This window comes from Scyliorhinus torazame, chromosome 18, assembly GCF_047496885.1.
Source record: "Scyliorhinus torazame isolate Kashiwa2021f chromosome 18, sScyTor2.1, whole genome shotgun sequence".
Classification (NCBI taxonomy): Eukaryota; Metazoa; Chordata; class Chondrichthyes; order Carcharhiniformes; family Scyliorhinidae; genus Scyliorhinus; species Scyliorhinus torazame.
The window spans coordinates 167,202,253-167,227,213 of NC_092724.1; the positions used below are offsets into that span (position 1 = coordinate 167,202,253).

A 24,961-nucleotide genomic window follows, 5' to 3' on the forward strand; every position below is an offset into this window, starting at 1 on the left:
GGCCATAATTAACCAAGGCTAGGTTAATTGGTTAAAGGCAGGTTCTAAGAGAGCAGACATAGTTGAGGTAATAAGGCAGTAGTTGGAATTGGAAGTATACCACAACTCGGATTAGCCAGAATTCAGTTGTAGATGGAGCAGCTTGAGGTAGAAGGAGATGGAGAACCTTTAACTTGGGGGGAAAAACAAAAAAGAGAGAAATGTGAAGGATTAAACCGGACTCCAGAGAAAGAAGATAGCAAGCGAAAAGAGAGAAAAAAGAAAAAAAAAAAAGAGTTTCAACAGGAGAGAGAAATCAGACAACATGAAGAAGTGGTTAAAGAAAGGTTTGGTTACAGGGTGAAAGAGGGCCTAGTAGTTTGGATGATGAGTTGAATCTCACTCCAAGCTTTGATCGAACAAAGAGGTCACCGTCTGCCCATTCCACCAACTTATCCATGTCCTTTTGAAGTTCACCACGATCATCATCACAGTTGTCAATCTTTTTAAAATAAATTTAGAGTACCCAATTCATTTTTTCCAATCAAGGGGCAATTTAGCGTGGCCAATCCACCAACCCTGCACATCTTTGGGTTGTGAGGGTGAGACCCCACGCAGACACAGGGAGAATGTGCAAACTCCACACGGACAGTGACCCAGGGCTGGGATCGAACCCGGGACCTCGGCGCCGTGTTGCAGCAGTGCTAACCACTGCGCCACCGTGCTGCCCCCACAGTTCTCAATCTTTACAAGTTTAGCATCATCTGAAAATTTTGAGATTTGTGTCCTGTACACAAAATCATGCCGGGTACACCAGTCTAGGTCATTAATATACATCAGGAAAAGCAATGGTCCCAACACTGCACCCTGGGGAACTCCACTACAATCCTCCTTCCAGTCCAAAACACATTATTAACCATTAACATCGGTTTCCTCTCACTCAGCCAATTTTGTATCCATGTTGCGACTTGCCCATGAGCTTTAACTTTGCTCACAGCTCTATTGGGAGGTACTGTATGAAAATGAAATGCCTCTCATTAACAATTTCTGTTACCTCTTCAAAAAACTCCAATAAGTTAAATATGATTTTCCATTGAGAAATCCGTGCAGACTCCTTAATTAACCCGCATTGTCGATGTGACTATTAATTTTGTCCTGAGTTAAGTCTAACCAATTCTCCATAATCGACTGGCCTGTAGTTGCTGGGCTTATCTTTACACCCTCTTTCGAACAAGGGTGTAGCATTTGCAATTCTCCAGTCCTCTGGCAGCATCCTGGATTTGAGGAAGACTGAAATATCGTGGTCGGAGCCTCCACAATTTCCACCGGTTGCCAGTTGGCCAATCGAACCGACTTCCTCCGAAACCGGTTCCCAAGATTCACTGGCACGGACCTGTTTGGGTTCTCCTCTCCACAATATAAAACCTGGGAACACACTCTCCTGGGAACACACTCTCCTGGGAACACACTCTCCTGGGAACACACTCTCCTACTTAAAAGCACACTGGGTCCACAGACCAAAAATAACAACATAAAAAGAAATGGGAACAAAGGAAATAAACAGGAAGGACTCTCGTACCAACACCCCAAGTAACAGGATGGACTCTCCAGCTTATGTCCGCAGTGTGATTTCTGTCGGAGTAAGGGCTGGTGCGCAGTTAGAGTCCCACGTTGATTTGTTCGTCTCGTCACTAATTACGGATCCGAGGCTCCTGTGTCCACCTCCATCGTGATTTGCTTCCCATCCACCAACAGCTATATAAATAGGCCCTGCTCGCACCTCATCAACATTAAACATGTTGTAAGTTTGCTCCTCCGTTGCTCTGAGCTTTCTACATGGGGCTTCCTCAAATTTAAATTTTCTTGCTCAGCCTCTCCCTCGCCTTTCGCACCCCTGCATTTCTTCACTATATGCCCCTTCTTGTTGCATCGGTGACAAACAGTGTCCAGCAACCTGCATTGATTCACATAGTATGGCCCTCCACACCTAAAATACTCCACTGCTTGAACTTTTTTTCTGGATGTATCTTTTTGTAATTGGTGCAACGCCCCTGCCTGGGCACGACCATTAGCCGGAGTCTGGCATTACCGGCAACCATTTCTAAGACCCGAGAAATTTCTAGAGCCTTTTTGAAGGTAAGTGTTGTCTCATCCAACAGCCAACGCTGAACACAGATTTTGTTAATGCCACAGACCAGCATATTTATTAGCATATCTTCCAAAACTTCACCGAAATCAGCGTTCTGAAAGCTGGCGTAATTCTGCCACCAAATTAGCAACTGATTGACCTGCTTTTCGAAAATGGCTATGAAATTTGAATCTTTGAACAATCAGAGTACTTTGGATAACGTTGATTCTGGACCAGAGCGCAGGACTAAACCCACAATGAAAACTAGCTACTCACTGAATTCAGCCCCGCGTGGCCGGAATTCAGCCCCGCGTGGCCGGAATTCAGCCCCGCGTGGCCGGAATTCAGCCCCGCGTGGCCGGAATTCAGCCCCGCGTGGCCGGAATTCAGCCCCGCGTGGCCCAAATTCAGCCCCGCGTGGCCCAAATTCAGCCCCGCGTGGCCCAAATTCAGCCCCGCGTGGCCCAAATTCAGCCCCGCGTGGCCCAAATTCAGCCCCGCGTGGCCCAAATTCAGCCCCGCGTGGCCCAAATTCAGCCCCGCGTGGCCCAAATTCAGCCCCGCGTGGCCCAAATTCAGCCCCGCGTGGCCCAAATTCAGCCCCGTGTTGCCTCGCTGAACACCAAAAATCGTTGTTTTCTTTTCGTGCCGTTTTCTCCTCATCACCAAAAATGTGGAAACTTGAGACCGCAAAGAAAGTAGCCGAATGCGCCGTTTGAAAGAAGGGACTTCTTCATATAAATACGTTTAACAATTACTGTAATAACTACGAAAACAGGAACTTTAGTAAAACGCGTTCTGCTTGCACGACACTTCTTAGACAACAAAAAGCCCACCCAAAGCTCACACATGCTCAGAACTCTCAACAAATGCCACTAAAAATTCCATAGAGAAAGAGCATTGTCATTTTGTTACAACCTTCTTTCTTGGTAAAGATAGATGCAAAATATTAATTTAATATGAGATCCACTCTTGCCCCAATAAAGTTGGCTTTCACCATTTAATTGCTCTGGATTGTTCCAAGCTCTTTTCCATAGCCAAACTTAACGTTATGATACAATGATCGCTGTCCCCTAAACGGTCTCCGACTGACCCCGATTCACTTGGCCCAGCTCATACCTGATGCACAGTGTTAGAAAGGAGAGAGTACTCACAAGAAAGGGGGCTGTTGTCCAAGTAAAGGTGGAGAGGGCATTGAGGTAGGCAGCTTTCTTCAGGATACTGAGTTCCTTCTGACGAATGGCCAAAACCTTCTGCTCGAAGGACTTTTCCCAGGCATATAACTTCAACACCTTAATACCATTCAGGATTTCGTTCATCAGCTTAATCCGGGAATCTTTGTGCTGCATCTGTTGCACCTGCAATACACAAGATGGGATAATGACATTATAGGCATGAGAGAGGGCAGGTGTGTCACATGGCATACACGAGGGTAATGGCAGATTGCACATCCTGGGCAAGAGTGTGCAAATGGGTCACCCGCTGTGCACCAGGAAATGGGCGAATCATTTGGCCTCAGTGAGAGGGGGTGGGTCACGGTTTTATGACAATCTAACAGATTCATGGTCACTTTTACTGAGGCAGTGGCCGGGATTCTCCATTGAGAATCCGCCGGATACCACTGTTGGCAAGGATGAAGAATTCGACGCTCAGCCTAATCTCCCATTCACTGCATGGGAACCGGAGAATCCCGCTGCCGGGAACGCACGGAGAATCCCGCTGCCGGGAACGCACGGAGAATCCCGCTGCCGGGAACGCACGGAGTATCCCGCTGCCGGGAACGCACGGAGAATCCGGCTGCCGGAAACGCACGGAGAATCCGGCTGCCGGAAACGCACGGAGAATCCCGCTGCCGGAAACGCACGGGGAATCCCCCCCGGGAACGCACGGAGTATCCCGCTGCCGGAAACGCACGGGGAATCCCCCCCGGGAACGCACGGAGTATCCCGCTGCCGGAACGCACGGAGAATCCCGCTGCCGGGAACGCACGGAGAACCCGGCTGCCGGAAACGGACGGAGAATCCCGCTGCCGGAACGCACGGAGAATCCCGCTGCCGGAAACGGACGGAGAATCCCCCTGCCGGGAACGGACGGAGAATCCCGCTTCCGGGAACACACGGAGAATCCCGCTGCCGGGAACGCACGGAGAACCCGGCTGCCGGAAACGGACGGAGAATCCCGCTGCCGGAAACGGACGGAGAATCCCCCTGCCGGGAACGGACGGAGAATCCCCCTGCCGGGAACGGACGGAGAATCCCGCTGCCGGGAACGCACGGAGAATCCCCCCCGGGAACGCACGGAGAATCCCGCTGCCGGAAACGGACGGAGAATCCCCCTGCCGGGAACGGACGGAGAATCCCCCTGCCGGGAACGCACGGAGAATCCCGCTGCCGGAAACGGACGGAGAATCCCCCTGCCGGGAACGGACGGAGAATCCCCCTGCCGGGAACGGACGGAGAATCCCCCTGCCGGGAACGGACGGAGAATCCCGCTGCCGGGAACACACGGAGAATCCCGCTGCCGGGAACACACGGAGAATCCCGCTGCCAGGAACGCACGGAGAATCCCGCTGCCGGGATCGGACGGAGAATCCCGCTGCCGGGAACGCACGGGGAATCCCGCTGCCGGGATCGGACGGAGAATCCCGCTGCCGGGATCGGACGGCGAATCCCGCTGCCGGGATCGGACGGAGAATCCCGCTGCCGGGAATGCACGGAAAGTCCCGCTGCCGGGAACGGAGGAGAATCCCGCTGTCGGAAACGCACGGAGAATCCTGCTGCCGGGAACGGACGGAGAATCCCGCTGCCGGGATCGGACGGAGAATCCCGCTGCCGGGATCGGACGGAGAATCCCGCTGCCGGGAACACACGGAGAATCCCGCTGTCGGGATCGGACAGAGAATCCCACTGCCGGGAATGGACGGAGAATCCCACTGCCGGGAACGGACGGAGAATCCCACTGCCGGGAACGGACGGAGAATCCCGCTGCCGGGAACGGACGGAGAATCCCGCTGCCGGAAAAGGACGGAGAATCCCGCTGTCGGAAACGCACGGAGAATCCTGCTGCCGGGATCGGACGGAGAATCCTGCTGCCGGGATCGGACGGAGAATCCCCCTGCCGGGAACGCACAGAGAATCCCCCTGCCGGGAACGGACGGAGAATCCCGCTGCCGGGAATGCACGGAAAGTCCCGCTGCCGGGAACGCACGGAGAATCCCGCTGTCGGAAACGCACGGAGAATCCCGCTGCCGGGATCGGACGGAGAATCCTGCTGCCGGGATCGGACGGAGAATCCCGCTGCCGGGAACGGACGGAGAATCCTGCTGCCGGGATCGGACGGAGAATCCCGCTGCCGGGAACGGACGGAGAATCCCGCTGCCGGGATCGGACGGAGAATACCGCTGCCAGGAACGGACGGAGAATCCCGCTGCCGGGATCGGACGGAGAATACCGCTGCCGGGATCGGACGGAGAATCCCCCTGCCGGGAACGGACGGAGAATACCGCTGCCGGGATCGGACGGAGAATACCGCTGCCGGGAATGCACGGAGAATCCCGCTGTCGGAAACGCACGGAGAATCCCGCTGCCAGAAACGGACGGAGAATCCCGCTGCCGGGAACGCACGGAGAATCCCGCTGTCGGAAACGCACGGAGAATCCCGCTGTCGGAAACGCACGGAGAATACCGCTGCCGGGAACGCACGGAGAATCCCGCTGTCGGAAACGCACGGAGAATCCCGCTGCCGGGAACGCACGGAGAATCCCGCTGCCTGGAACGCACGGAGAATCCCGCTGTCGGGAACGCACGGAGAATCCCGCTGCTGGGATCGGACGGAGAATCCCGCTGTCGGAAACGCACGGAGAATCCCGCCCAGCATTTTGCTGACTTTAACATTTAACACCGAATTGAGAATCTCTGCCCTGGTGGGATGTGGACTCAGATTTTGTTGTTTACTAGTGTCGTCTCTGGATCACTCAGTCACTGAGGTAATCGGGAAATGACCGTCCCCTAATGAGATATCCAGCTTCTGCTTTCACCTTTTGAGTGTAAGGAAACTGAAAAAGGGCCGGGATAAGATCAGAAGAGAGGGGATTAGAAACAGACAATATATCCGCTCGAGGCTGCTGTGCCATTCAGTCTGATCATGGTGGATCTTCAATCTTCACTCCACTCCCACCCTTTCCTCACTTTGCTCCATCCCCTCAGAATGCAAAGCGGGGGAGGTCATGTTGCAGTTGGATAGAACTTTGGTGGTTTGATTTGATTGATTTATTGTCACATGTACCGAAGTACAGTGAAAAGTATTTTTCCGCGGCCAAGGAAACGTACATATTAGACAGATAAAAATAGTAGATAGTTACAGTGAATGCGAAAAAGACAAATGGGACAAGGGCAAAATAGCAAAGCAAATACGACAGAGGCAAGAGCAGCATAGTGCGTCGTGAATAGTGTCTTACAGAGAACAGATCAGTCCGAGAGGGAGTCGTTGAGGAGTCTCGTAGCTGTGGGGAAGAAGCTGTTCCGATGTCTGGATGTGAACAACAAAGAACAAAGAAATGTACAGCACAGGAACAGGCCCTTCGGCCCTCCAAGCCCGTACCGACCATGCTGCCCGACTAATCTACAATCTTCTACACTTCCTGGGTCCGTATCCCTCTATTCCCATCATAGTCATGTATTTGTCAAGATGCCCCTTAAATGTCATTATCGTCCCTGCTTCCACCACCTCCTCCGGTAGCGAGTTCCAGGCACCCACTACCCTCTGCGTAAAAAACTTGCCTCGTACATCTACTCTAAACCTTGCCCCCTGCACCTTAAACCTATGCCCCCTAGTAATTGACCCCTCTACCCTGAGGAAAAGCCTCTGACTATCCACTCTGTCTATGCCCCTCATAATTTTGTAGACCTCTATCAGGCCGCCCCTCAACCTCCGTCGTTCCAGTGAGAACAAACCGAGTTTATTCAACCGCTCCTCATAGCTAATGCCCTCCATACCAGGCAACATTCTGGTAAATCTCTTCTGCACCCTCTCTAAAGCCTCCACATCCTTCTGGTAGTGTGGCGACCAGAATTGAACACTATACTCCAAGTGTGGCCTAACTAAGGTTCTATACAGCTGCAACATGACTTGCCAATTCTTATACTCAATGCCCCGGCCAATGAAGGCAAGCATGCCGTATGCCTTCTTGACTACCTTCTCCACCGGTGTTGCCCCTTTCAGTGACCTGTGGACCTGTACTCCTAGATCTCTTTGACTTTCAATACCCTTGAGGGTTCTACCATTCACTGTATATTCCCTACCTGCATTAGACCTTCCAAAATGCATTACCTCACATTTGTCCGGATTAAATTCCATCTGCTATCTCTCCGCCCAAGTCTCCAAACAATTTAAATCCTGCTGTATCCTCTGACAGTCCTCATCGCTATCCGCAATTCCACCAACCTTTGTGTCGTCTGCAAACTTACTAATCAGACCAGTTACATTTTCCTCCAAATCATTTATATATACTACAAACAGCAAAGGTCCCAGCACTGATCCCTGTGGAACACCACTGGTCACAGCCCTCCAATTAGAAAAGCATCCTTCCATTGCTACTCTCTGCCTTCTATGACCTAGCCAGTTCTGTATCCACCTTGCCAGCTCACCCCTGATCCCGTGTGACTTCACCTTTTGTACTAGTCTACCATGAGGGACCTTGTCAAAGGCCTTACTGAAGTCCAGATAGACAACATCCACTGCCCTACCTGCATCAATCATCTTTGTGACCTCCTCGTAAAACTCTATCAAGTTAGTGAGACACGACCTCCCCTTCACAAAACCATGCTGCCTCTCACTAATACATCCATTTGCTTCCAAATGGGAGTAGATCCTGTCTCGAAGAATTCTCGCCAGTAATTTCCCTACCACTGAAGTAAGGCTCACCGGCCTGTAGGTCCCTGGATTATCCTTGCTACCCTTCTTAAACAGAGGAACAACATTGGCTATTTTCCAGTCCTCCGGGACATCACCTGAAGACAGTGAGGATCTAAAGATTTCTGTCAAAGTCTCAGCAATTTCCTCTCCAGCCTCCTTCAGTATTCTGGGGTAGATCCCATCAGGCCCTGGGGACTTATCTACCTTAATATTTTTTAAGACGCCCAACACCTCGTCTTTTTGGATCTCTATGTGACCCAGGCTATCTACACACCCTTCTCCAGACTCAACATCTACCAATTTCTTCTCTTTGGTGAATACTGATGCAAAGTATTAATTTAGTACCTCGCCCATTTCCTCTGGCTCCACACATAGATTCCCTTGCCTGTCCTTCAGTAGGCCAACCGTTTCCCTGGCTACCCTCTTGCTTTTTATGTACGTGTAAAAAGCCTTGGGATTTTCCTTAACCCTATTTGCCACTTTTAACCACTTTTCGTGACCCCTTCTAGCCCTCCTGACTCCTTGCTTAAGTTCCTTCCTACTTTCCTTATATTCCACACAGGCTTTGTCTGTTCCCAGCCTTTTAGCCCTGACAAATGCCTCATTTTTCTTTTTGACGAGTGCAGGGCTTTAGACTTCTGTACCTTCTGCCTGAAGGGTCACATAGTGAGGCCACAGCTGGAATAGTGTGTGCAATTCTGGTCGCCACATTATAGGAAGGATGGGATTGCATTGGAGGGGGTGCAGAGGAGATTTGCCAGGCTACTGCTTGGGATGGAACAATAAAGTTATAAAGAGAGGTTGGGTTGCTTTCGTTGGAGCACAGAAGACGGAGGGTGACCTGATTGAGATGTGCAAGACTATCAGGGTGGATAGGGAGCAGCTGTTCCCCTTAGTTGAAGGGTCAGTCACAAGGGGACACAAGTTCAAGGTGACGGGCAGGAGGTTTAGGGCGGGTATGTGCGGAAAAACCTTTTTACCCAAAGGGTGGTGACGGTCTGGAATGCACTTCCTTGAAGGGTGGTAGAGACGGGTTACCTCACATCATTTAAGAGGTACCTGGGTGAGCACTTGGCACGTCATGACATTCAAGTCTATGGACCAAGTGCTGGCCAATGGGATTTGGTAGGTGGATCAAGTGTTTTTCATGTGTCAGGGCAGACTCGACGGGCACTGTATTTTCTGTGATTCTGTGTAGTGAAGGAATGAGCGAGGGAGTAAATAAGAGTGAAGAGAGAAAGAGTGAGGTTGAAGGAAAAACATTGAGAGAATAAATGGGCAAGTGAAAGGTTGATAAATAATAGAGGGAGAGGTATTTGGGAGTGAAGGAGGAGAAAAGATTAAGGAAAGAGAGGAGTGAAGAAGTATTTTTCATCTGACATACCTGAAAGCTTCGGCTTTTCATGGCAATTACCGCATTGAATGGGATCAGTAGAACCATCACTGCAACGCCAGCCAGAACGGAAGGACCCAGGTACTGGGAAAGGAGACAGAAACCACATTAGTGCTTCCGTCTCTCCAACGATCAAACTCCAAACGTCAGCTCTTGGCTGCGCGTCTGCCCATCTCAACACCACCAGATGTTAGCATTTCAACAAGAGAATTGGGAAAGGAGGTACCTGCCACAGGAAGTAGAGCGCTAAACAGATCTGGAGTGGAGCGGACCACAGCATGTTCAGGAAGCCAGTGAGATCCATGAATCTCTGAGCATCCACTGACATCAAGTTCACAATCTCGCCAACAGTGGACGAACGCTTGGCTGAGTTGGTGATGACCAGAGACTGAAAAATAAAATTCGGATAATCACACACTTAACAAGAGTTCTTCATATTTATTACCGCGCCATAATCACAACCCTCCCTTTCGGAGGGCACCAACTCTCAGAGAATCCTTACAGCAGGAAGGCCATTCGGCGCATCATATTTGTGCTGTCTCTTCTAAGGAGCAATTCAGGTCCAGCCACTCCCTTATCCTCTCCCCGTATACCTGCACGCTCCCCGTATACCTGCACGCTCCCCGTATACCTGCACGCTCCCCGTATACCTGCACGCTCCCCGTATACCTGCACGCTCCCCGTATACCTGCACGCTCCCCGTATACCTACACGCTCCCCGTATACCTACACGCTCCCCGTATACCTACACGCTCCCCGTATACCTACACGCTCCCCGTATACCTACACGCTCCCCATATACCTACACACTCCCCATATACCTACACACTCCCCATATACCTACACACTCCCCATATACCTACACACTCCCCATATACCTACACACTCCCCATATACCTACACACTCCCCATATACCTACACACTCCCCATATACCTACACACTCCCCATATACCCACACTCCCCATATACCTACACACTCCCCATATACCTACACACTCCCCACATACCTACACATTCCACCGTTCAAAAATAAATTCACAATATCTGAAAATGTAGAAACATTTACACCACAAAAGGCGACTACTCTGCTTATTGTGTCTCTGATAAACAAGCCTCCCCAACCCCATTTTCTAGCACTTGGCCTGTAGCCTTGGAGGTGCGTGGACTTCAGGTGCATTTGCAGACACCTTTTAAACGAGCGGAGCGTTTCTGTCTCTACTACTCTTTTAGATAGTGAGTTCCAGACCCCTACCGCCGTCTGGGTGAAAACCCGCTTCCGAATCTCCCCTCTAATCCTTCGACCAATCAGTTTAAATCTATGCCCCCTCGTCATTGAACCCACTCCTTCCCATCCAATCTATCCTGGCTCCTCGTGACCTTGTATACACCCCCCCTCAGGCTCTGCTTCAAGGAAAATAACCCCAGCCTATCCAATCTTTCCTCATGACTTCAATTTACCAATGCCGGCAACATTTTTGCAAATCTTCATTGTACCTTTTCTGGTGCAATTACATTCATTCTGTAATGATGTGATCAGAACTGTGGACAGTTGTGGCCCAACTAGTGTTTTATGTAGTTCTAACATAACCTCCCTGCTCTTATATTCTAAGCCTCGTCTAATAATGAAAAGATTCCATCTACCTTCAGAATCACCTTATTGACCTGCCTATCTAAGCAACAATAATATGATGCATATTTCGTACTCATAATGAGGTAGGTCCACAAGCTTTACTATCCCACATATTACAAATGAAAGTCGCCATAGTCCCCGATGACCATAGGCTGCTCTCCCATTTAGAGAAAGCTGACTGGTGGCGATTTAACCGGAGAATCACCACACCTTAGGCGAGGGGCAAGGTCGAGAAGATTTCATGAAAGCTTCATGAATAACATCAGCCAGTTCCAGAATCGAACCCGCGCTGTTGCCATCAATTCGCAACACGAACCAATCATCCAGCCAACTGAGGCAACCGACCCCAAACCCTGGCTCTGAACAAGGGCATAAAGTAAACATAAAAAGTCATTGTAGCCAAGCACGGTCACGTTCAAATGGATCAAAGGTCGTATTCCTTTCATCATCTGAAAGTGTTGAGGCTATTGGGCGGGATTCTCTTGCCAGTTTAAAAACTCGAGTTCCATTACTTACTGGAGAAGTTAACATTTTCAGTTCATACTGTAGGAAACAAGCTGCCAATTGTATCAGATTCTGCAAGGACACCATCAGCCATAAAATCTGCAGGTGTTAAAACTCACGGTCTGTTCTGCAATGTGGAATAGGTGTGCCGTGCAATGGCTCCAGGGTGCCTGCCAGTAACAGCAGGGAGAGGTGATGGATAGCATCCATACCTCGAGAGGAGACATTAAACAGCAAGAGGGGGGGGGGGGGGGGTGATGGTTAATATCTCATATATTCTGCATAATGTAACCTTAACTGATAGTCATGATTGGACATAGATAACTAGTAATAAATTATTGGCATATGCTAACTTGTTGTACCCGAATTTCAAATGATATCTGTCTGTACCATTCTTGAATCTGTGCTCAATGGCTGTAGCCAGTTAAAATGGCTAACACCCGATTTAGAATGGCTAACCCCGATTTAAAATGGCGAACGGAAAAGGCTGATGGGAAAAATCAGCCAACAGGACTAAAACAAGCAGCTGCAGGTGGACTGTGTATTCACCTCTGGGAAGGCCAGACAAGATCGATACCTGTAGCCATCAGCACAATAAAACACCAGCCATCTGAATACTAATGAGCAATCCCCGGGAACAATGTGCAACATTGTAGACACAAAGCCAACCCAGGCTCTGCAGCGCCAACAGAAGCCTACACAAAGGGAGGTGAACGACCACCTCAAGACCGCCCATCGATCAAGGAATCGCTCCAGCATTGGAGAAAATCGAACCAGGTGATTGGGACAAAGTCCAATCACTTGGAACCAGGTACAGGGTCCGCCCCGAAAGGCGGGAAGCCCCTGGGGACTATAAGAATAGAGTCCAAGTTCAAATCGACCCTTCTGCCACCCTTCCGCACCCTTCTGCTACCCCTTTAGCATCCTCCTGTACCCTTCTGCTTCTTATTCTGACCGGGTCACTCAGTAACGCAGACCATCCCTTGACAGTGACCGGTCCAGCCATCGCGAAACATCCAGTAAGTCTTACTTCAACGCTCGCAACGAGATAGGCGCTCCTAGCTATCAACCTGTACCAGCTTCGAATCCCGCAGGCTCAGAACCCGAATGAAAGGCCATTCGTTTCCCTGACCTGGTGGGCTATTTCCAAGTTAAGTATAGGCCTGTTAGTTGTAGGAAGTAGCTTAGATGTAGAATTTATGCATGAGTAGTGATTACTGTGTATAATAAATGTTCTTTGATTTAAATCTTACTAAGCGGTGCATTGGATTATTGTTCATTACTCGGACTTGAACCACGTGGCGGTATCAGAAAGATATCTGGCGACTCAAGAGCAAAGGTGATAAAACAGAGCAATTAAACTAAGGCAAAAGTTAGCAACAGGCATCCCAATTTGAAATGCTAATAGCCCCTGCTATAGTTTGTAATACAGGACTAGTCTTACTCCAAGAGTCTTGGTCTGGTTTCTCGTGATTGGAAGAAACACTATATCGAATAGATGTACGTTTCAGTTTGGTAGTAGTGGGGTAGTAGTGGGGTAGCAGTGTGTTAGTGGAGAATGGGTGTCCCGGCTGTGCGCAGGAATAAGACCTCAGTTTGCTGAGTATTAACTTTGATCAGACTCCTGGCTGGGTGCTGCCGAACAGCTGGTGGATCCGAACTCAGAGTAAACCAGACCAGATTAAGGGAGTGTGTATGAAAGAGTGAGAGGGGTGCATCTCTCTAGAGGCCCCACGGGAGCTACCTCCATTCCCTGAAGCTCCGTTCCAGGGTTGTGGGGGGAGCGATGTATATTTTGTGAATCTCTGCCTAGAAGAAGGAAGTACACTTGGTGAACCTCCTCCAGAGCAGGAGGTCAGAGTGGTGACGGTTCCTGCAGCAGGATGCACCGAATTCACACAAATTGTCCAGATTTTCTTTTTCTACAGATATTCCATTGCTGTTAAGATACTGTCTGGTCTCCTGACTGGGAATAGCAAAATAAAATAGATGTGTCTGAGCCAGGAAAACTAAACCCGAAATGGTAGAATCACCCTAATTGATAAAATGTAAAAACAGGGTGAATTCCAACAAACACCTCAGCTGTGTAGTTAAAAGAAGGGCTGGAAATTTCAAACAAACTCTTTCAGGAGTATAAAGGGTTGGCAGTTCCCCTCGCTGCGGTGACTGACTCCTCCCACACAGCTATCACAAAACTGATAAAATAATTGATTAAGTTGTAAATGAAATACAACTTTATGTTAAACAGCTGTTGAATTCAGTTCTGAGTCAGTCAGAGATAAGCTTGCCGTTTGGCAGCAATCCAATTTGAACCTTCAAACATTTGAATTAAGAAACTAACATTCCTTTTAAACTTGGTTAAGTAACAAAATTGAAATTGGTTTAAAGAAAAAAGTATATAGGGGGAAAAAAGAAATTGGAGCAGAAAAGTTAATTGATTTGTTTTTAAATTGCCCACAAACTGGCGTCTATGATTACAGGTGCCTAAGTTCCGTGACAGAAGGTTTAACTCAATGACACCAGTTAAAGTGGAAATTTTAAGCATACTAGTGGAATTTGGAACAAACATGAGAATTTTTTTGTGTCGTCAAAATTGCTCCCAGATAGGAGAACAAAGATTTTGCAGATGGTAATGTGTTTGGGTGAGAATGCTTTTGAGATTTGAATTTAATAAAGAATAGGTGATGCCTATGAAATCGGTTGTTGGAAATTGGCTTAAACGTAACAATAAATAAATAAAATAATTTAAGTTTTTTTATGAAGGAGAATGAAGGATTTTGTTTATTATTTTAACTAAGAGATTGTGAGCTTGCAGTATTCTGACTCTTTAAGAACCTGCAACAGCGACAGAAGGCTGATGATTAACTGTTTGAAGTTTAGGAGCAGTGGGAATAGGTGTGTTTAATTTGTTTTACGTGGATGTTCGTATATTTGTGTTACTATTGTTTTGGGCTACGTTTGTTAAGTTTCATCTCTCGAGGGACTTAACCTTGTCTGAACTTTTTAATTACAGATGGAAGTTTACAACAAAACCACAGGGACACTTAAACGAATCATTGTGGTCATTGTTGCTTTAAAGCACTGGATACGTTTTGCTGCTGGTGTATGAATGATATACATGTTGTCTGTTTCAAGCTTTAATGTTTGCTGTCTGATATTGTGATTTTTGAGATCATGGGGCAGCATGGTGGCACAGTGATTAGCACTGCTGCCTCACAGCGCCAGAGACCCAGGTTCAATTCCCATCTTGGTCACTGTCTGTACGGAGTTTGCACGTTCTCCCCGTGTCTGCGTGGGTTTCTTCCGGGTGTTCTGGTTTTCTCCCACAAGTCCCGAAAGAAGTGCTTGTTAGGTGAATTGGACATTCTGAATTCTCCCTCTGTGTACCCGAACAGGCGCCGGAATATGGCGACTAGGGGATTTTCACAGTAACTTCATTGCAGTGTTAATGTAAGCCTACTTGTGATAATAATAAAGGTTATTATTATTCTGCACTGTAGAGATCCTGGTTTTAGTGATTTAATTCAAACAGCCAACAAAAAGAAGTTTAATGAAAAAAAACCTTATTTTCAAAGGTTATCAACCAGGAGTTAGGTTTTTCTGATCACAGGCTTGATTCCAGGATATTTTTGATAAACATGAGAGTTTTAATCCGGATACAAATTCACACATGTAAGAATGAAATCATTTTAATTCAATAGGGTTGATTGGAATTTGGGTTTTTTGAAATGATTATGCCAATCCTATGTTGGATTGATTTTGATTTGATTTATTATTGTCACAGTGAAAAGTATTGATTCTTGCCTGCTGTACAAAGAACAGATTGATCTTGTGTTAAACTTCTTGTGAGCTTCAAAGAGTTATTCCTGATACAATGGGGAAAAAAAGGTGCAAGGAGAGATTGTTAGATCAAATGGATCCCTAATCGTGGTTCTTGTTAGATTGAAACAAAAGGGCGGTGACATAATGACGTCCAGTTGAGAACTTTTGCTCCACTCCAGCAGAGGATGAACCCTTGTCTGCTAACAACTGAAGATGTACGTGTAATTTTACAGGAATTGGGAATTACAACATTTTAAGTTTGAATTGTCACGATATGTTCCGATTAATTAACCCAATTTTCCCCGAGCAGAATGGATCTTTTGGGCGCGATTCTCCACTCCCACGCCGGTTGGGAGAATCGCCTGGGCCGCCGAAATTTCCGGGGACGCCGGTCCGACGCCCTCCCACGATTCTCCCAAGCGGCGGGAACGGCCCGGTCAAGTTTCGCGGGCCGCAGGCCGGAGAATTTCCGGAGACACCGAAAATGGCTATTCTCCGGCACCCCCGCTATTCTGAGGCCCGGATGGGCCGAGCGGCCGGGCCAAAACGGCGGGTTCCCTCCGGCGCCGTCCACACCTGGCCGCTGCAGTCGTGGGCGGTGCGTGAACGCTGGGGGGGCGGCCTGTGGGGGGATCCTGCACCGGGTTTCACCTTGAATGTGGGGTGGCCCGCGATCGGTGCCCACCGATCGTCGGGCCGTCCTCTCTGAAGGAGGACCACCTTCCTTCCGCGGCCCCTCAAGATCCGTCCCCCATCTTCTTGCGGAACGGATTTGGACAGGATGGCAACCACACATGCGCGGGTTGGCGCCGGCCAACCCGCGCATGCGTGGATGACGTCCGTTATGCGGCGCTGGCTGCGTCATCTATTCGGCGCCGCTTTTACGCGGGCGACAAGGCCTGGCGCGGGTATATGACGCGGCCCCGATACTGGCCCATTGTCAGGGCCTGAATCGGTCGGGACCGGGGCCGTTCCCCGCCGTCGTGAACCTCGACGGCGTTCACGACGGCGCAGCCACTTCGGCGTGGGGGTGGAGAATCCCGCCCATAGTCTTTTACTTTCCCGGTAACTGCACGTTTAACACGACTCGCAGCAGCTTCAAGAATTTATTTGTAGACTTTCAATATTGCAGCAATAGTCGGCCCGATTTCAAATTCATGTGACAGTTGAGATATGTTAATTTTAGGGTGCACCACGACCCTTTGTACACCCGTCTGCGACACACCTGTGGGTTGCGACCCCCGCTTTGAAAAAGCTTGGTCTAGACTTTCGCTGCAGATCGGCAAGACTAAAAAGAGAAGCACAAAACCTCAACGACATGTTTCCCGTCTCATTTCAGGTACAAACATTTATTCGAACAGATCCGATGATGGGGAAGGTGTTGGACATGATTCCAACACAAGAGCGCAGAAAGAATCCAGACCTTAAACCCTATCTTACCAGGCATATTGAGTTGACAGTCCGACATGGAGTATTGTTGTGCGGTATTAGAGTAATCATTCTGCCGTGTCTACAAGGTAGAATCCTGGAACAGTTGCGAGAGAGCCATTGTGGTATAGTTAGAATGAAGGAAATGGCGAGAACCTACTTCTGGTGGCCCAGGTTGGATGCCCAAATAGAGACGGTGGGGTTGTGTGGGCGGCACGGTAGCACAGTGGTTAGCACAGTTGCTTCACAGCTCCAGGGACCCGGGTTCGATTCCCCGCTGGGTCACTGTCTGTGCGGAGTCTGTACATTCTCCCCGTGTCTGTGTGGGTTTCCTCCGGGTGCTCCGGTTTCCTCCCACAAGTCCTGAAAGACGAGCTTGTTAGGTGAATTGGACATTCTGAATTCTCCCTCACCTGGTCGCTGCCGGCGGGAACAGCGCGGGAACGCTGGGGGGGCGGCCTGCGGGAGGGGCGAGCGGGGATCCTGCACCGGGGGGGCCTCAAATGGGGTCTGGCCTGCGATCGGTGCCCACCGATCATCCTCTGAAGGAGGACCTCCTTTCTTCCGCAGCCCCGCAAAATCCGTCGGACATCTTCTTGCGGGGCGGACTCGGGGAGGACGGCAACCACGCGCGGGTGACGCCAGTTATGCGGCGCCGGCCACGTCATGTATGCGGCGCCGCCTTTACGCGGCGCCAAGGCCTGGCACACGTAAATGACGCAGCGCCGCTCCTAGCGCATTTTCGGGCCCTGAATCGGTCGGGATAGGGGCCGTTTCACGCCGTCGTTAATCTCGACGGCATTCACGACGCGCGAACACTCTGTCTCCATTTCAGAGAATCGCGCCCAAAGACTCTCTACTTAAACACGTCAATAGCTTTCTAATGACATACTGAAACACTGTGCATTAAACAACACAAAGCTCACCAGCTATACAGATGTTCAAATAATAATAATCTACACCCATCACTTGATAATCTAATACCTACAGATATTTTGTCACCCTGTTCATTCTGCATATCAAAAGCTTAATTTTTTTTAAAAACCCCATCCCTTTAAAATCAGTGCTCCCATTATAAAACGTTAAATTAGTAAAACCGTCTATCATCTATACTGAGCTCTTTGGCAACTTCCTCTAAAGACAGAAAATTCCCGAACTTTGGTTAAAATCTACAAAACCTGAAGTCCTAAAGGTTAAGAGAGCGACAACTTTGAATTGTTTAATCTCATCGCCCTCATAGGTCTGTGTCGAGGCATTAGAGCAGGTTGGGTGTTACCAGGTGTCACTCCCAGGTAACCGTTACACAAACAATATTTTAAGTTAAAAGTCTACACTTAACAAGAATATTGTTTAACTGGTTAGAATCCCACCCGGAATGACCATCCTCATTGGTGTAGCCCCCTCGTTTTCTTTAAATAATCCCTAATTTCTCCACCTGTAGAGAAAATGGTTTCCGCAAACTAACGGCAAGGGTTGATTTTGCTGCATTTGGAGTTAGCGATCAATCTGAGGTTTAGGAAACCAGTTGACAATAACAGCAATAGCAGTTATTTGTCTCGACACACTTATACCTCAAGGCGACATTTCCAGGATAACCATTTGAAAGTCCCGACGTGACACGGGTTAAAAAAAAAAACCTGGAAAATTACCCAAGTTATACTTACTCAGGGGTGTGTGGACATTCACTCCAAGGTCCCTCACTTCCTCTACATCTCTCAGTATCCCATTTATTTGTAACCCTTTCCCTTGTTTGACCTCCCCAAAAGCATCAGCTCACACTTCTTCAGGTTTAGTTCTATTTGTCACTTTTCTGCCCACCTGACCAGTCCATGGTTCAGGGGCTGGTTTAGCACACTGGGCTAAATCGCTGGCTTTGAAAGCAGACCAAGGCAGGCCAGCAGCACGGTTCAATTCCGGTAACAGCCTCCCCGAACAGGCGCCAGAATGTGGCGACTAGGGGCTTTTCACAGTAACTTCATTGAAGCCTACTTGTGACAATAAGCGATTTTCATTTCTGCCTGCAGCTATTATCCTCACTATCAACCATTCGGCCAATTTCTGTGTCATCTGAAAACTTCTTAATTATGCCTCCTACATTTAAGTCCAAATCATTAATATATACCACAAAACGAAGAGGACCCAGCACAGAGCCCTCTGAAACTCAACTGAAAACAGCCTTCCAGTCTCAAAAACACCCATCAATGTATCGAGGGGTTCTACAGGCATCGACACTCACTGAAGCAATTAAAAAGATAAAAAGACTTGCAATTATATAGCACCTTTCATGACCATAGAACCTCCCAAAGCACTTTACAGTCAATGACGTACAATGAAAATGAAAACTGCTTATTGTCACAAGTAGGATTCAAATGAAGTTACTGTGAAAAGCCCCTAGTCGCCACATTCTGGCGCCTGTTCGGGGAGGCTGTTACGGGAATTGAACCGTGCTGCTGGCCTGCCCTGGTCTGCTTTAAAAGCCAGCGATTTAGCCCTGTGCTAAACCAGCCCCTGGATTCTTTGAAAAGATTTTAGAAAACATGGCCAATCTATGCACAGCAAGCTCCCACAACAACAATGTGATAATGACCAGGTAATCTGTCAACAGGGTGTTAAGTACTGGGGCAAAGGCCTGGTCCCTTGCTAACCCTGTGCATCACCTGCGGAGTCGAGTAGAAGGCACTAAAGGTTATTCGTGGGCCCCACTGGATTTTTCGGATAGGTCCACAGCTTTCATTTTCCACCTTTTTAATCCTTATTCATCAGCCTGAGTTTAAATTTTTAAACTGGTCAATATGGACCTTGAAATTCTGTTCTCTGGATTATTAGCCCAGTAAAATAATCACTCAACACAGAAGCAAGCTGTGGCTCTCTCACCTTGCGGTATATGGCTCCAACAATTGCAGTCCGGAGTCGCATGCCAGTTACAAAGCAATACTGGAAGTGCTGATGCAGGATGAGAGTTTGCACGGCAGCAGAGAAGAACATCAAGATTGAGATGCCGTATCCCCACCAGGTCTTAGCTTCTGGGTTATTAATGAAGGAAATCAACATGCTGGAAATGAAAAAAACAGGAGTGCGTCAGGAACTGAAGCTGAGTCGGCAATTGCAGAACAGGAGCAATCAGCTCGCCTTCCCTTTCTGTACAATGTTTATTTTAAGCTCAAGGCAACTGGGCTCCTTTGTCAACCTCTTCACTCAATGAAAAACAGAGGTTGGGGTCTGGCATCCGCTTCACACCCCAAATGTAACAAAGATGGGGTTGGAATGTACTCTGGGCTGAACCCTGCAGTTTACTGTTGGGGGGGGGGCAGGTTAACATTGAACCCTGTATTTTAGGCATGGTCTTTGGAGAATTTACAATCTGAAGAACATTGAACAAACTCTCTTCAGTATATAAACTTCGTACTTGAGAAGTTGGGGATTGACGAAAGACAACAAGTCCTGGCATAGTTTCAGCGCTGACCCCAAAAGGAAGTATGGACCAAAGGTTTTGCACAGAGCAATGAGGAATGAAGGCTGCTTCTGGTCCTCCTTGTTGGGAAACATCACCTCAGCTTCATCAGGTTCCCCCTCCTTGATGTCATATGGGCGTGATGGGCATTTAGTATAAAACACCTCCTGTTTCCTGGTAGAGGAGAGACATAAAACATGTAATTACTCACTGCTGGTCAACATCGAATCACAAATCATCAACCATACACAATCCCCAGATTAGACTCCAGTCTATAACTCTCTCCCGGGTTATCCATACCCCGAACCCCTCGATTAGATTCCAGTCTGTAACTCACTCCCGGGTATCTGTTATTCTATATATAAACCACCCTGAACCCCTCGATTAGATTCCAGTCTGTAACTCACTCCCGGGTATCTGTTATTCTCTATATAAACCACCCCGAACCCCTCTATTAGATTCCAGTCTGTAACTCACTCCCGGGTATCTGTTATTCTATATATAAACCACCCTGAACCCCTCGATTAGATTCCAGTCTGTAACTCACTCCCGGGTATCTGTTATTCTATATAGAAACCACCCGAACCCCTCGATTAGATTCCAGTCTGTAACTCACTCATGGGTATCTGTTACTCTATATAGAAACCACCCGAACCCCTCGATTAGATTCCAGTCTGTAACTCACTCCCGGGTATCTGTTATTCTATATAGAAACCACCCGAACCCCTCGATTAGATTCCAGTCTGTAACTCACTCACGGGTATCTGTTATTCTATATAGAAACCACCCGAACCCCTCGATTAGATTCCAGTCTGTAACTCACTCCCGGGTATCTGTTATTCTATATAGAAACCACCCGAACCCCTCGATTAGATTCCAGTCTGTAACTCACTCCCCGGTATCTGTTATTCTATATATAAACCACCCTGAACCCCTCGATTAGATTACAGTCTGTAACTCACTCCCGGGTATCTGTTATTCTATATATAAACCACCCCGAACCCCTCGATTAGATTCCAGTCTGTAACTCACTCACGGGTATCTGTTATTCTATATAGAAACCACCCGAACCCCTCGATTAGATTCCAGTCTGTAACTCACTCCAGGGTATCTGTTATTCTATCTATAAACCACCCTGAACTACTCGATTAGATTCCAGTCTGTAACTCACTCCCGGGTATCTGTTATTCTATATATAAACCACCCTGAACCCCTCGATTAGATTCCAGTCTGTAACTCACTCCCGGGTATCTGTTACATAGATACATAGAAGCTCAGAGCAGGAGGAGGCCTTTTGACCCTTCGAGCTGCTCCGCCATTCATCACCATCATGGCTGATCATCCAACTCAATAACCTAATCCTGCTTTCTCATAGATTAGCATAGAAGTTACAGTGCAGAAGGAGGCCATTCAGCCCATCGAGTCTGCACTGGCTCTTGGAAAGAGCACCCTACCCAAGGTCTCCACCCTATCCCCATAACCCAGTAACCCCACCCAACACTAAGGGCAATTATGGACACTAAGGGCAATTTACCATGACCAATCCACCTAACCTGCACATCTTTGGACTGTGGGAGGAAACCGGAGCACCCGGAGGAAACCCACGCACACACGGGGAGAACGTGCAGACTCCGCACAGACAGTGACCCAAACCGGAATCGAACCTGGGACCCTGGAGCTGTGAAGCAATTGTGCTATCCACAATGCTACCGTGCTACCCGTTCTCCCCATAGCCTTTGATCCCATTCTCCCCAAGTGCTATATCCAGCCGCCTCTTGAATATATTCAAAGTTTTAGCATCAACTACTTCCTGTGGGAATGAATTCCACAGGCTCACCACTCTTTGTGTGAAGAAATGTCTCCTTATCTCTGTCCGAAATGGTTTACCCTGAATCCTCAGGCTGTGACCCCTGGTTCTGGACACACCCACCATGGGGAACATCTTCCCTGCATCTACCCTGAATAGTCCTGTTAGAATTTTATAAGTCTCTATGAGATCCCCCCTCATTCTTCTGAACTCCAGCGAGAACAATCCCAACCTCGTCAATCTCTCCTCATATGACAGTCCCGCCATCCCTGGAATCAGTCTGGTAAACCTTCGCTGCACTCCCTCGAGCGCAAGAACATCCTTCCTCAGAGAAGGAGACCAAAACTGCCCACAATACTCCAGGTGAGGCCTCACCAAGACCCTGTACAATTGCAGCAACACATCCCTGCTTCTGTACTCGAAACCTCTCGCAATGGAGGCCAACATACCATTAGCCTTCTTTACCGCCTGCTGCACCTGCATGCTGACCTTCAGCGAATGGTGCACAAGGACACCCAGGTCCCGCTGCACACTCCCCTCTCCCAATTTACAACCATTCAGGTAGCAATCTGCCTTCCTGTTTTTGCTTCCGAAATGAATAACCTCACACTTATCCAAATTATACTGCATCTGCCATTGGTTTGCCCACTCACCCAACCTGTCCAGATCTTGCTGTAGGATCCTGCATCCTCGTCACAGTTCACCCTCCCACCTAACTTGGTATCATCTGCAAACTTTGACATGTTACACTTTGTTCCCTCATCCAAATCATTAATACATATTGTGAATAGCTGGGGTCCCAGCACCGATTCCTGTGGTACCCCACTGGTTACTGCCTGCCAATTTGAAAAAGGACCCATCAATCCCTACTCTTTGTTTCCTCTCTGCCAACCAGTTTTCTATCCACTTCAGTACATTTCCCCCAATCCCATGCGCTTTAATTTTGCACAATAATCTCTTATGCGGAACTTTGTCAAACGCCTTCTGAAAGTCCAAATTATTCTATATATAAACCACCCTGAACCCCTCGATTAAATTCCAGTCTGTAACTCACTCTCGGGTATGTTATTCTATATATAAACCATCCTGAACCCCTCAATTAGATTCCTGCTGTAACTCACTCCCGGGTATCTGTTATTCTATATATAAACCACCCTGAACCCCTCGATTAGATTCCAGTCTGTAACTCACTCCCGGGTATCTGTTATTCTATATATAAACCACCCCGAACCCCTCGATTAGATTCCAGTCTGTAACTCACTCCCGGGTATCTGTTATTCTATATATAAACCACCCCGAACCCCTCGATTCGATTCCAGTCTGTAACTCACTCCAGAGTCTCTGTTATTCTATATTTAAATCCCCCAAACCCCTCGATTAGATTCCAGTCTGTAACTCACTCCTGGGTATCTGTTATTCTATATATAAACCACCCTGAACCCCTCGATTAGATTCCAGTCTGTAACTCACTCCCGGGTATCTGTTATTCTATATAAACCACCCCGAACCCCTCGATTAGATTCCAGTCTGTAACTCACTACTGGGTATCTGTTATTCTATATATAAACCACACTGAGCCCCTCGATTAGATTCCAGTCTGTAACTCTCTCCCGGGTATCTGTTATTCTATATATAAACCACCCCGAACCCCTCGATTAGATTCCAGTCCGTAACTCACTCCCGGGTATCTGTTATTCTATATATAAACCACCCCGAACCCCTCGATTAGATTCCAGTCTGTAACTCACTCCTGGGTATCTGTTATTCTACCTTTATGCCACTTGTTGGCAGTAGGTGTGGGGTGATGTGGTGGGATTATTGTTACCTTCTTGCTTTCAGCTTCTCTTTCTCCCACTCGTCAAGTAATTTCGGCACCACAACATCCGACCGGTCGTCTTTGTTCAATGACCAGAGATCTTTGTCCTCCAGGGGGTGCTTGTAACCCTGCATTGCCATTCTGTGGATAGTGTGATAGAGAGCATGAGAGGGAGAGCGCGAGAGAGAGAGAGAGGGAGAGCGCGAGAGAGAGAGAGAGAGAGAGAGCGCGAGAGAGAGAGAGAGAGGGAGAGCGCGAGAGCGCGAGAGAGAGGGAGAGCGCGAGAGAGAGAGAGAGAGGGAGAGCGCGAGAGAGAGCGCGAGAGAGGGAGAGCGCGAGAGAGAGAGAGAGAGAGGGAGAGCGCGAGAGAGAGAGAGAGAGAGGGAGAGCGCGAGAGAGAGAGAGGGAGAGCGCGAGAGAGAGAGAGGGAGAGCGAGAGAGGGAGAGAGGGAGAGCGCGAGAGAGAGAGAGAGGGAGAGCGCGAGAGAGAGAGAGAGAGGGAGAGCGCGAGAGAGAGAGAGAGAGGGAGAGCGCGAGAGAGAGAGAGGGAGAGCGCGAGAGAGAGAGAGGGAGAGCGCGAGAGAGAGAGAGAGAGAGGGAGAGCGCGAGAGAGAGAGAGAGAGAGGGAGAGCGCGAGAGAGAGAGAGAGAGGGAGAGCGCGAGAGAGAGAGAGAGAGAGGGAGAGCGCGAGAGAGAGAGAGAGAGGGAGAGCGCGAGAGAGAGAGAGAGAGGGAGAGCGCGAGAGAGAGAGAGAGAGGGAGAGCGCGAGAGAGAGAGAGAGAGGGAGAGCGCGAGAGAGAGAGAGAGAGGGAGAGCGCGAGAGAGAGAGAGAGAGAGAGGGAGAGCGCGAGAGAGAGAGAGAGAGGGAGAGCGCGAGAGAGAGAGAGAGAGGGAGAGCGCGAGAGAGAGAGAGAGAGGGAGAGCGCGAGAGAGAGTGAGAGAGGGAGAGCGCGAGAGAGGGAGAGCGCGAGAGAGAGAGAGGGAGAGCGCGAGAGAGAGAGGGAGAGCGCGAGAGAGAGAGAGGGAGAGCGCGAGAGAGAGAGAGAGGGAGAGCGCGAGAGAGAGAGAGGGAGAGCGCGAGAGAGAGA

At 48.7% G+C, this 24,961-nt stretch overlaps 1 protein-coding gene across 3 annotated transcripts in view; it reads right to left on the minus strand.

The window, feature by feature from the left end:
- The window catches only part of abcc3 (ATP-binding cassette, sub-family C (CFTR/MRP), member 3), a 146,932-nt gene that overhangs the window by 91,594 nt on the left and 30,377 nt on the right, over positions 1 to 24,961 (minus strand). For all 3 annotated transcript variants that reach the window (XR_011936286.1, XM_072483866.1, XM_072483867.1), the window contains exons 6-11: positions 23,883 to 24,014; positions 20,206 to 20,424; positions 19,674 to 19,851; positions 9,640 to 9,801; positions 9,405 to 9,497; positions 3,262 to 3,465 (exon numbers count right to left, since the gene is read on the minus strand). Coding sequence is in view for 2 of the 3 variants with exons in the window: in XM_072483866.1 (XP_072339967.1) it covers positions 3,262 to 3,465; positions 9,405 to 9,497; positions 9,640 to 9,801; positions 19,674 to 19,851; positions 20,206 to 20,424; positions 23,883 to 24,014 (988 nt within the window). In the remaining variant the exon portion in view is untranslated. The remainder of the gene's footprint in view (positions 1 to 3,261; positions 3,466 to 9,404; positions 9,498 to 9,639; positions 9,802 to 19,673; positions 19,852 to 20,205; positions 20,425 to 23,882; positions 24,015 to 24,961) is intronic.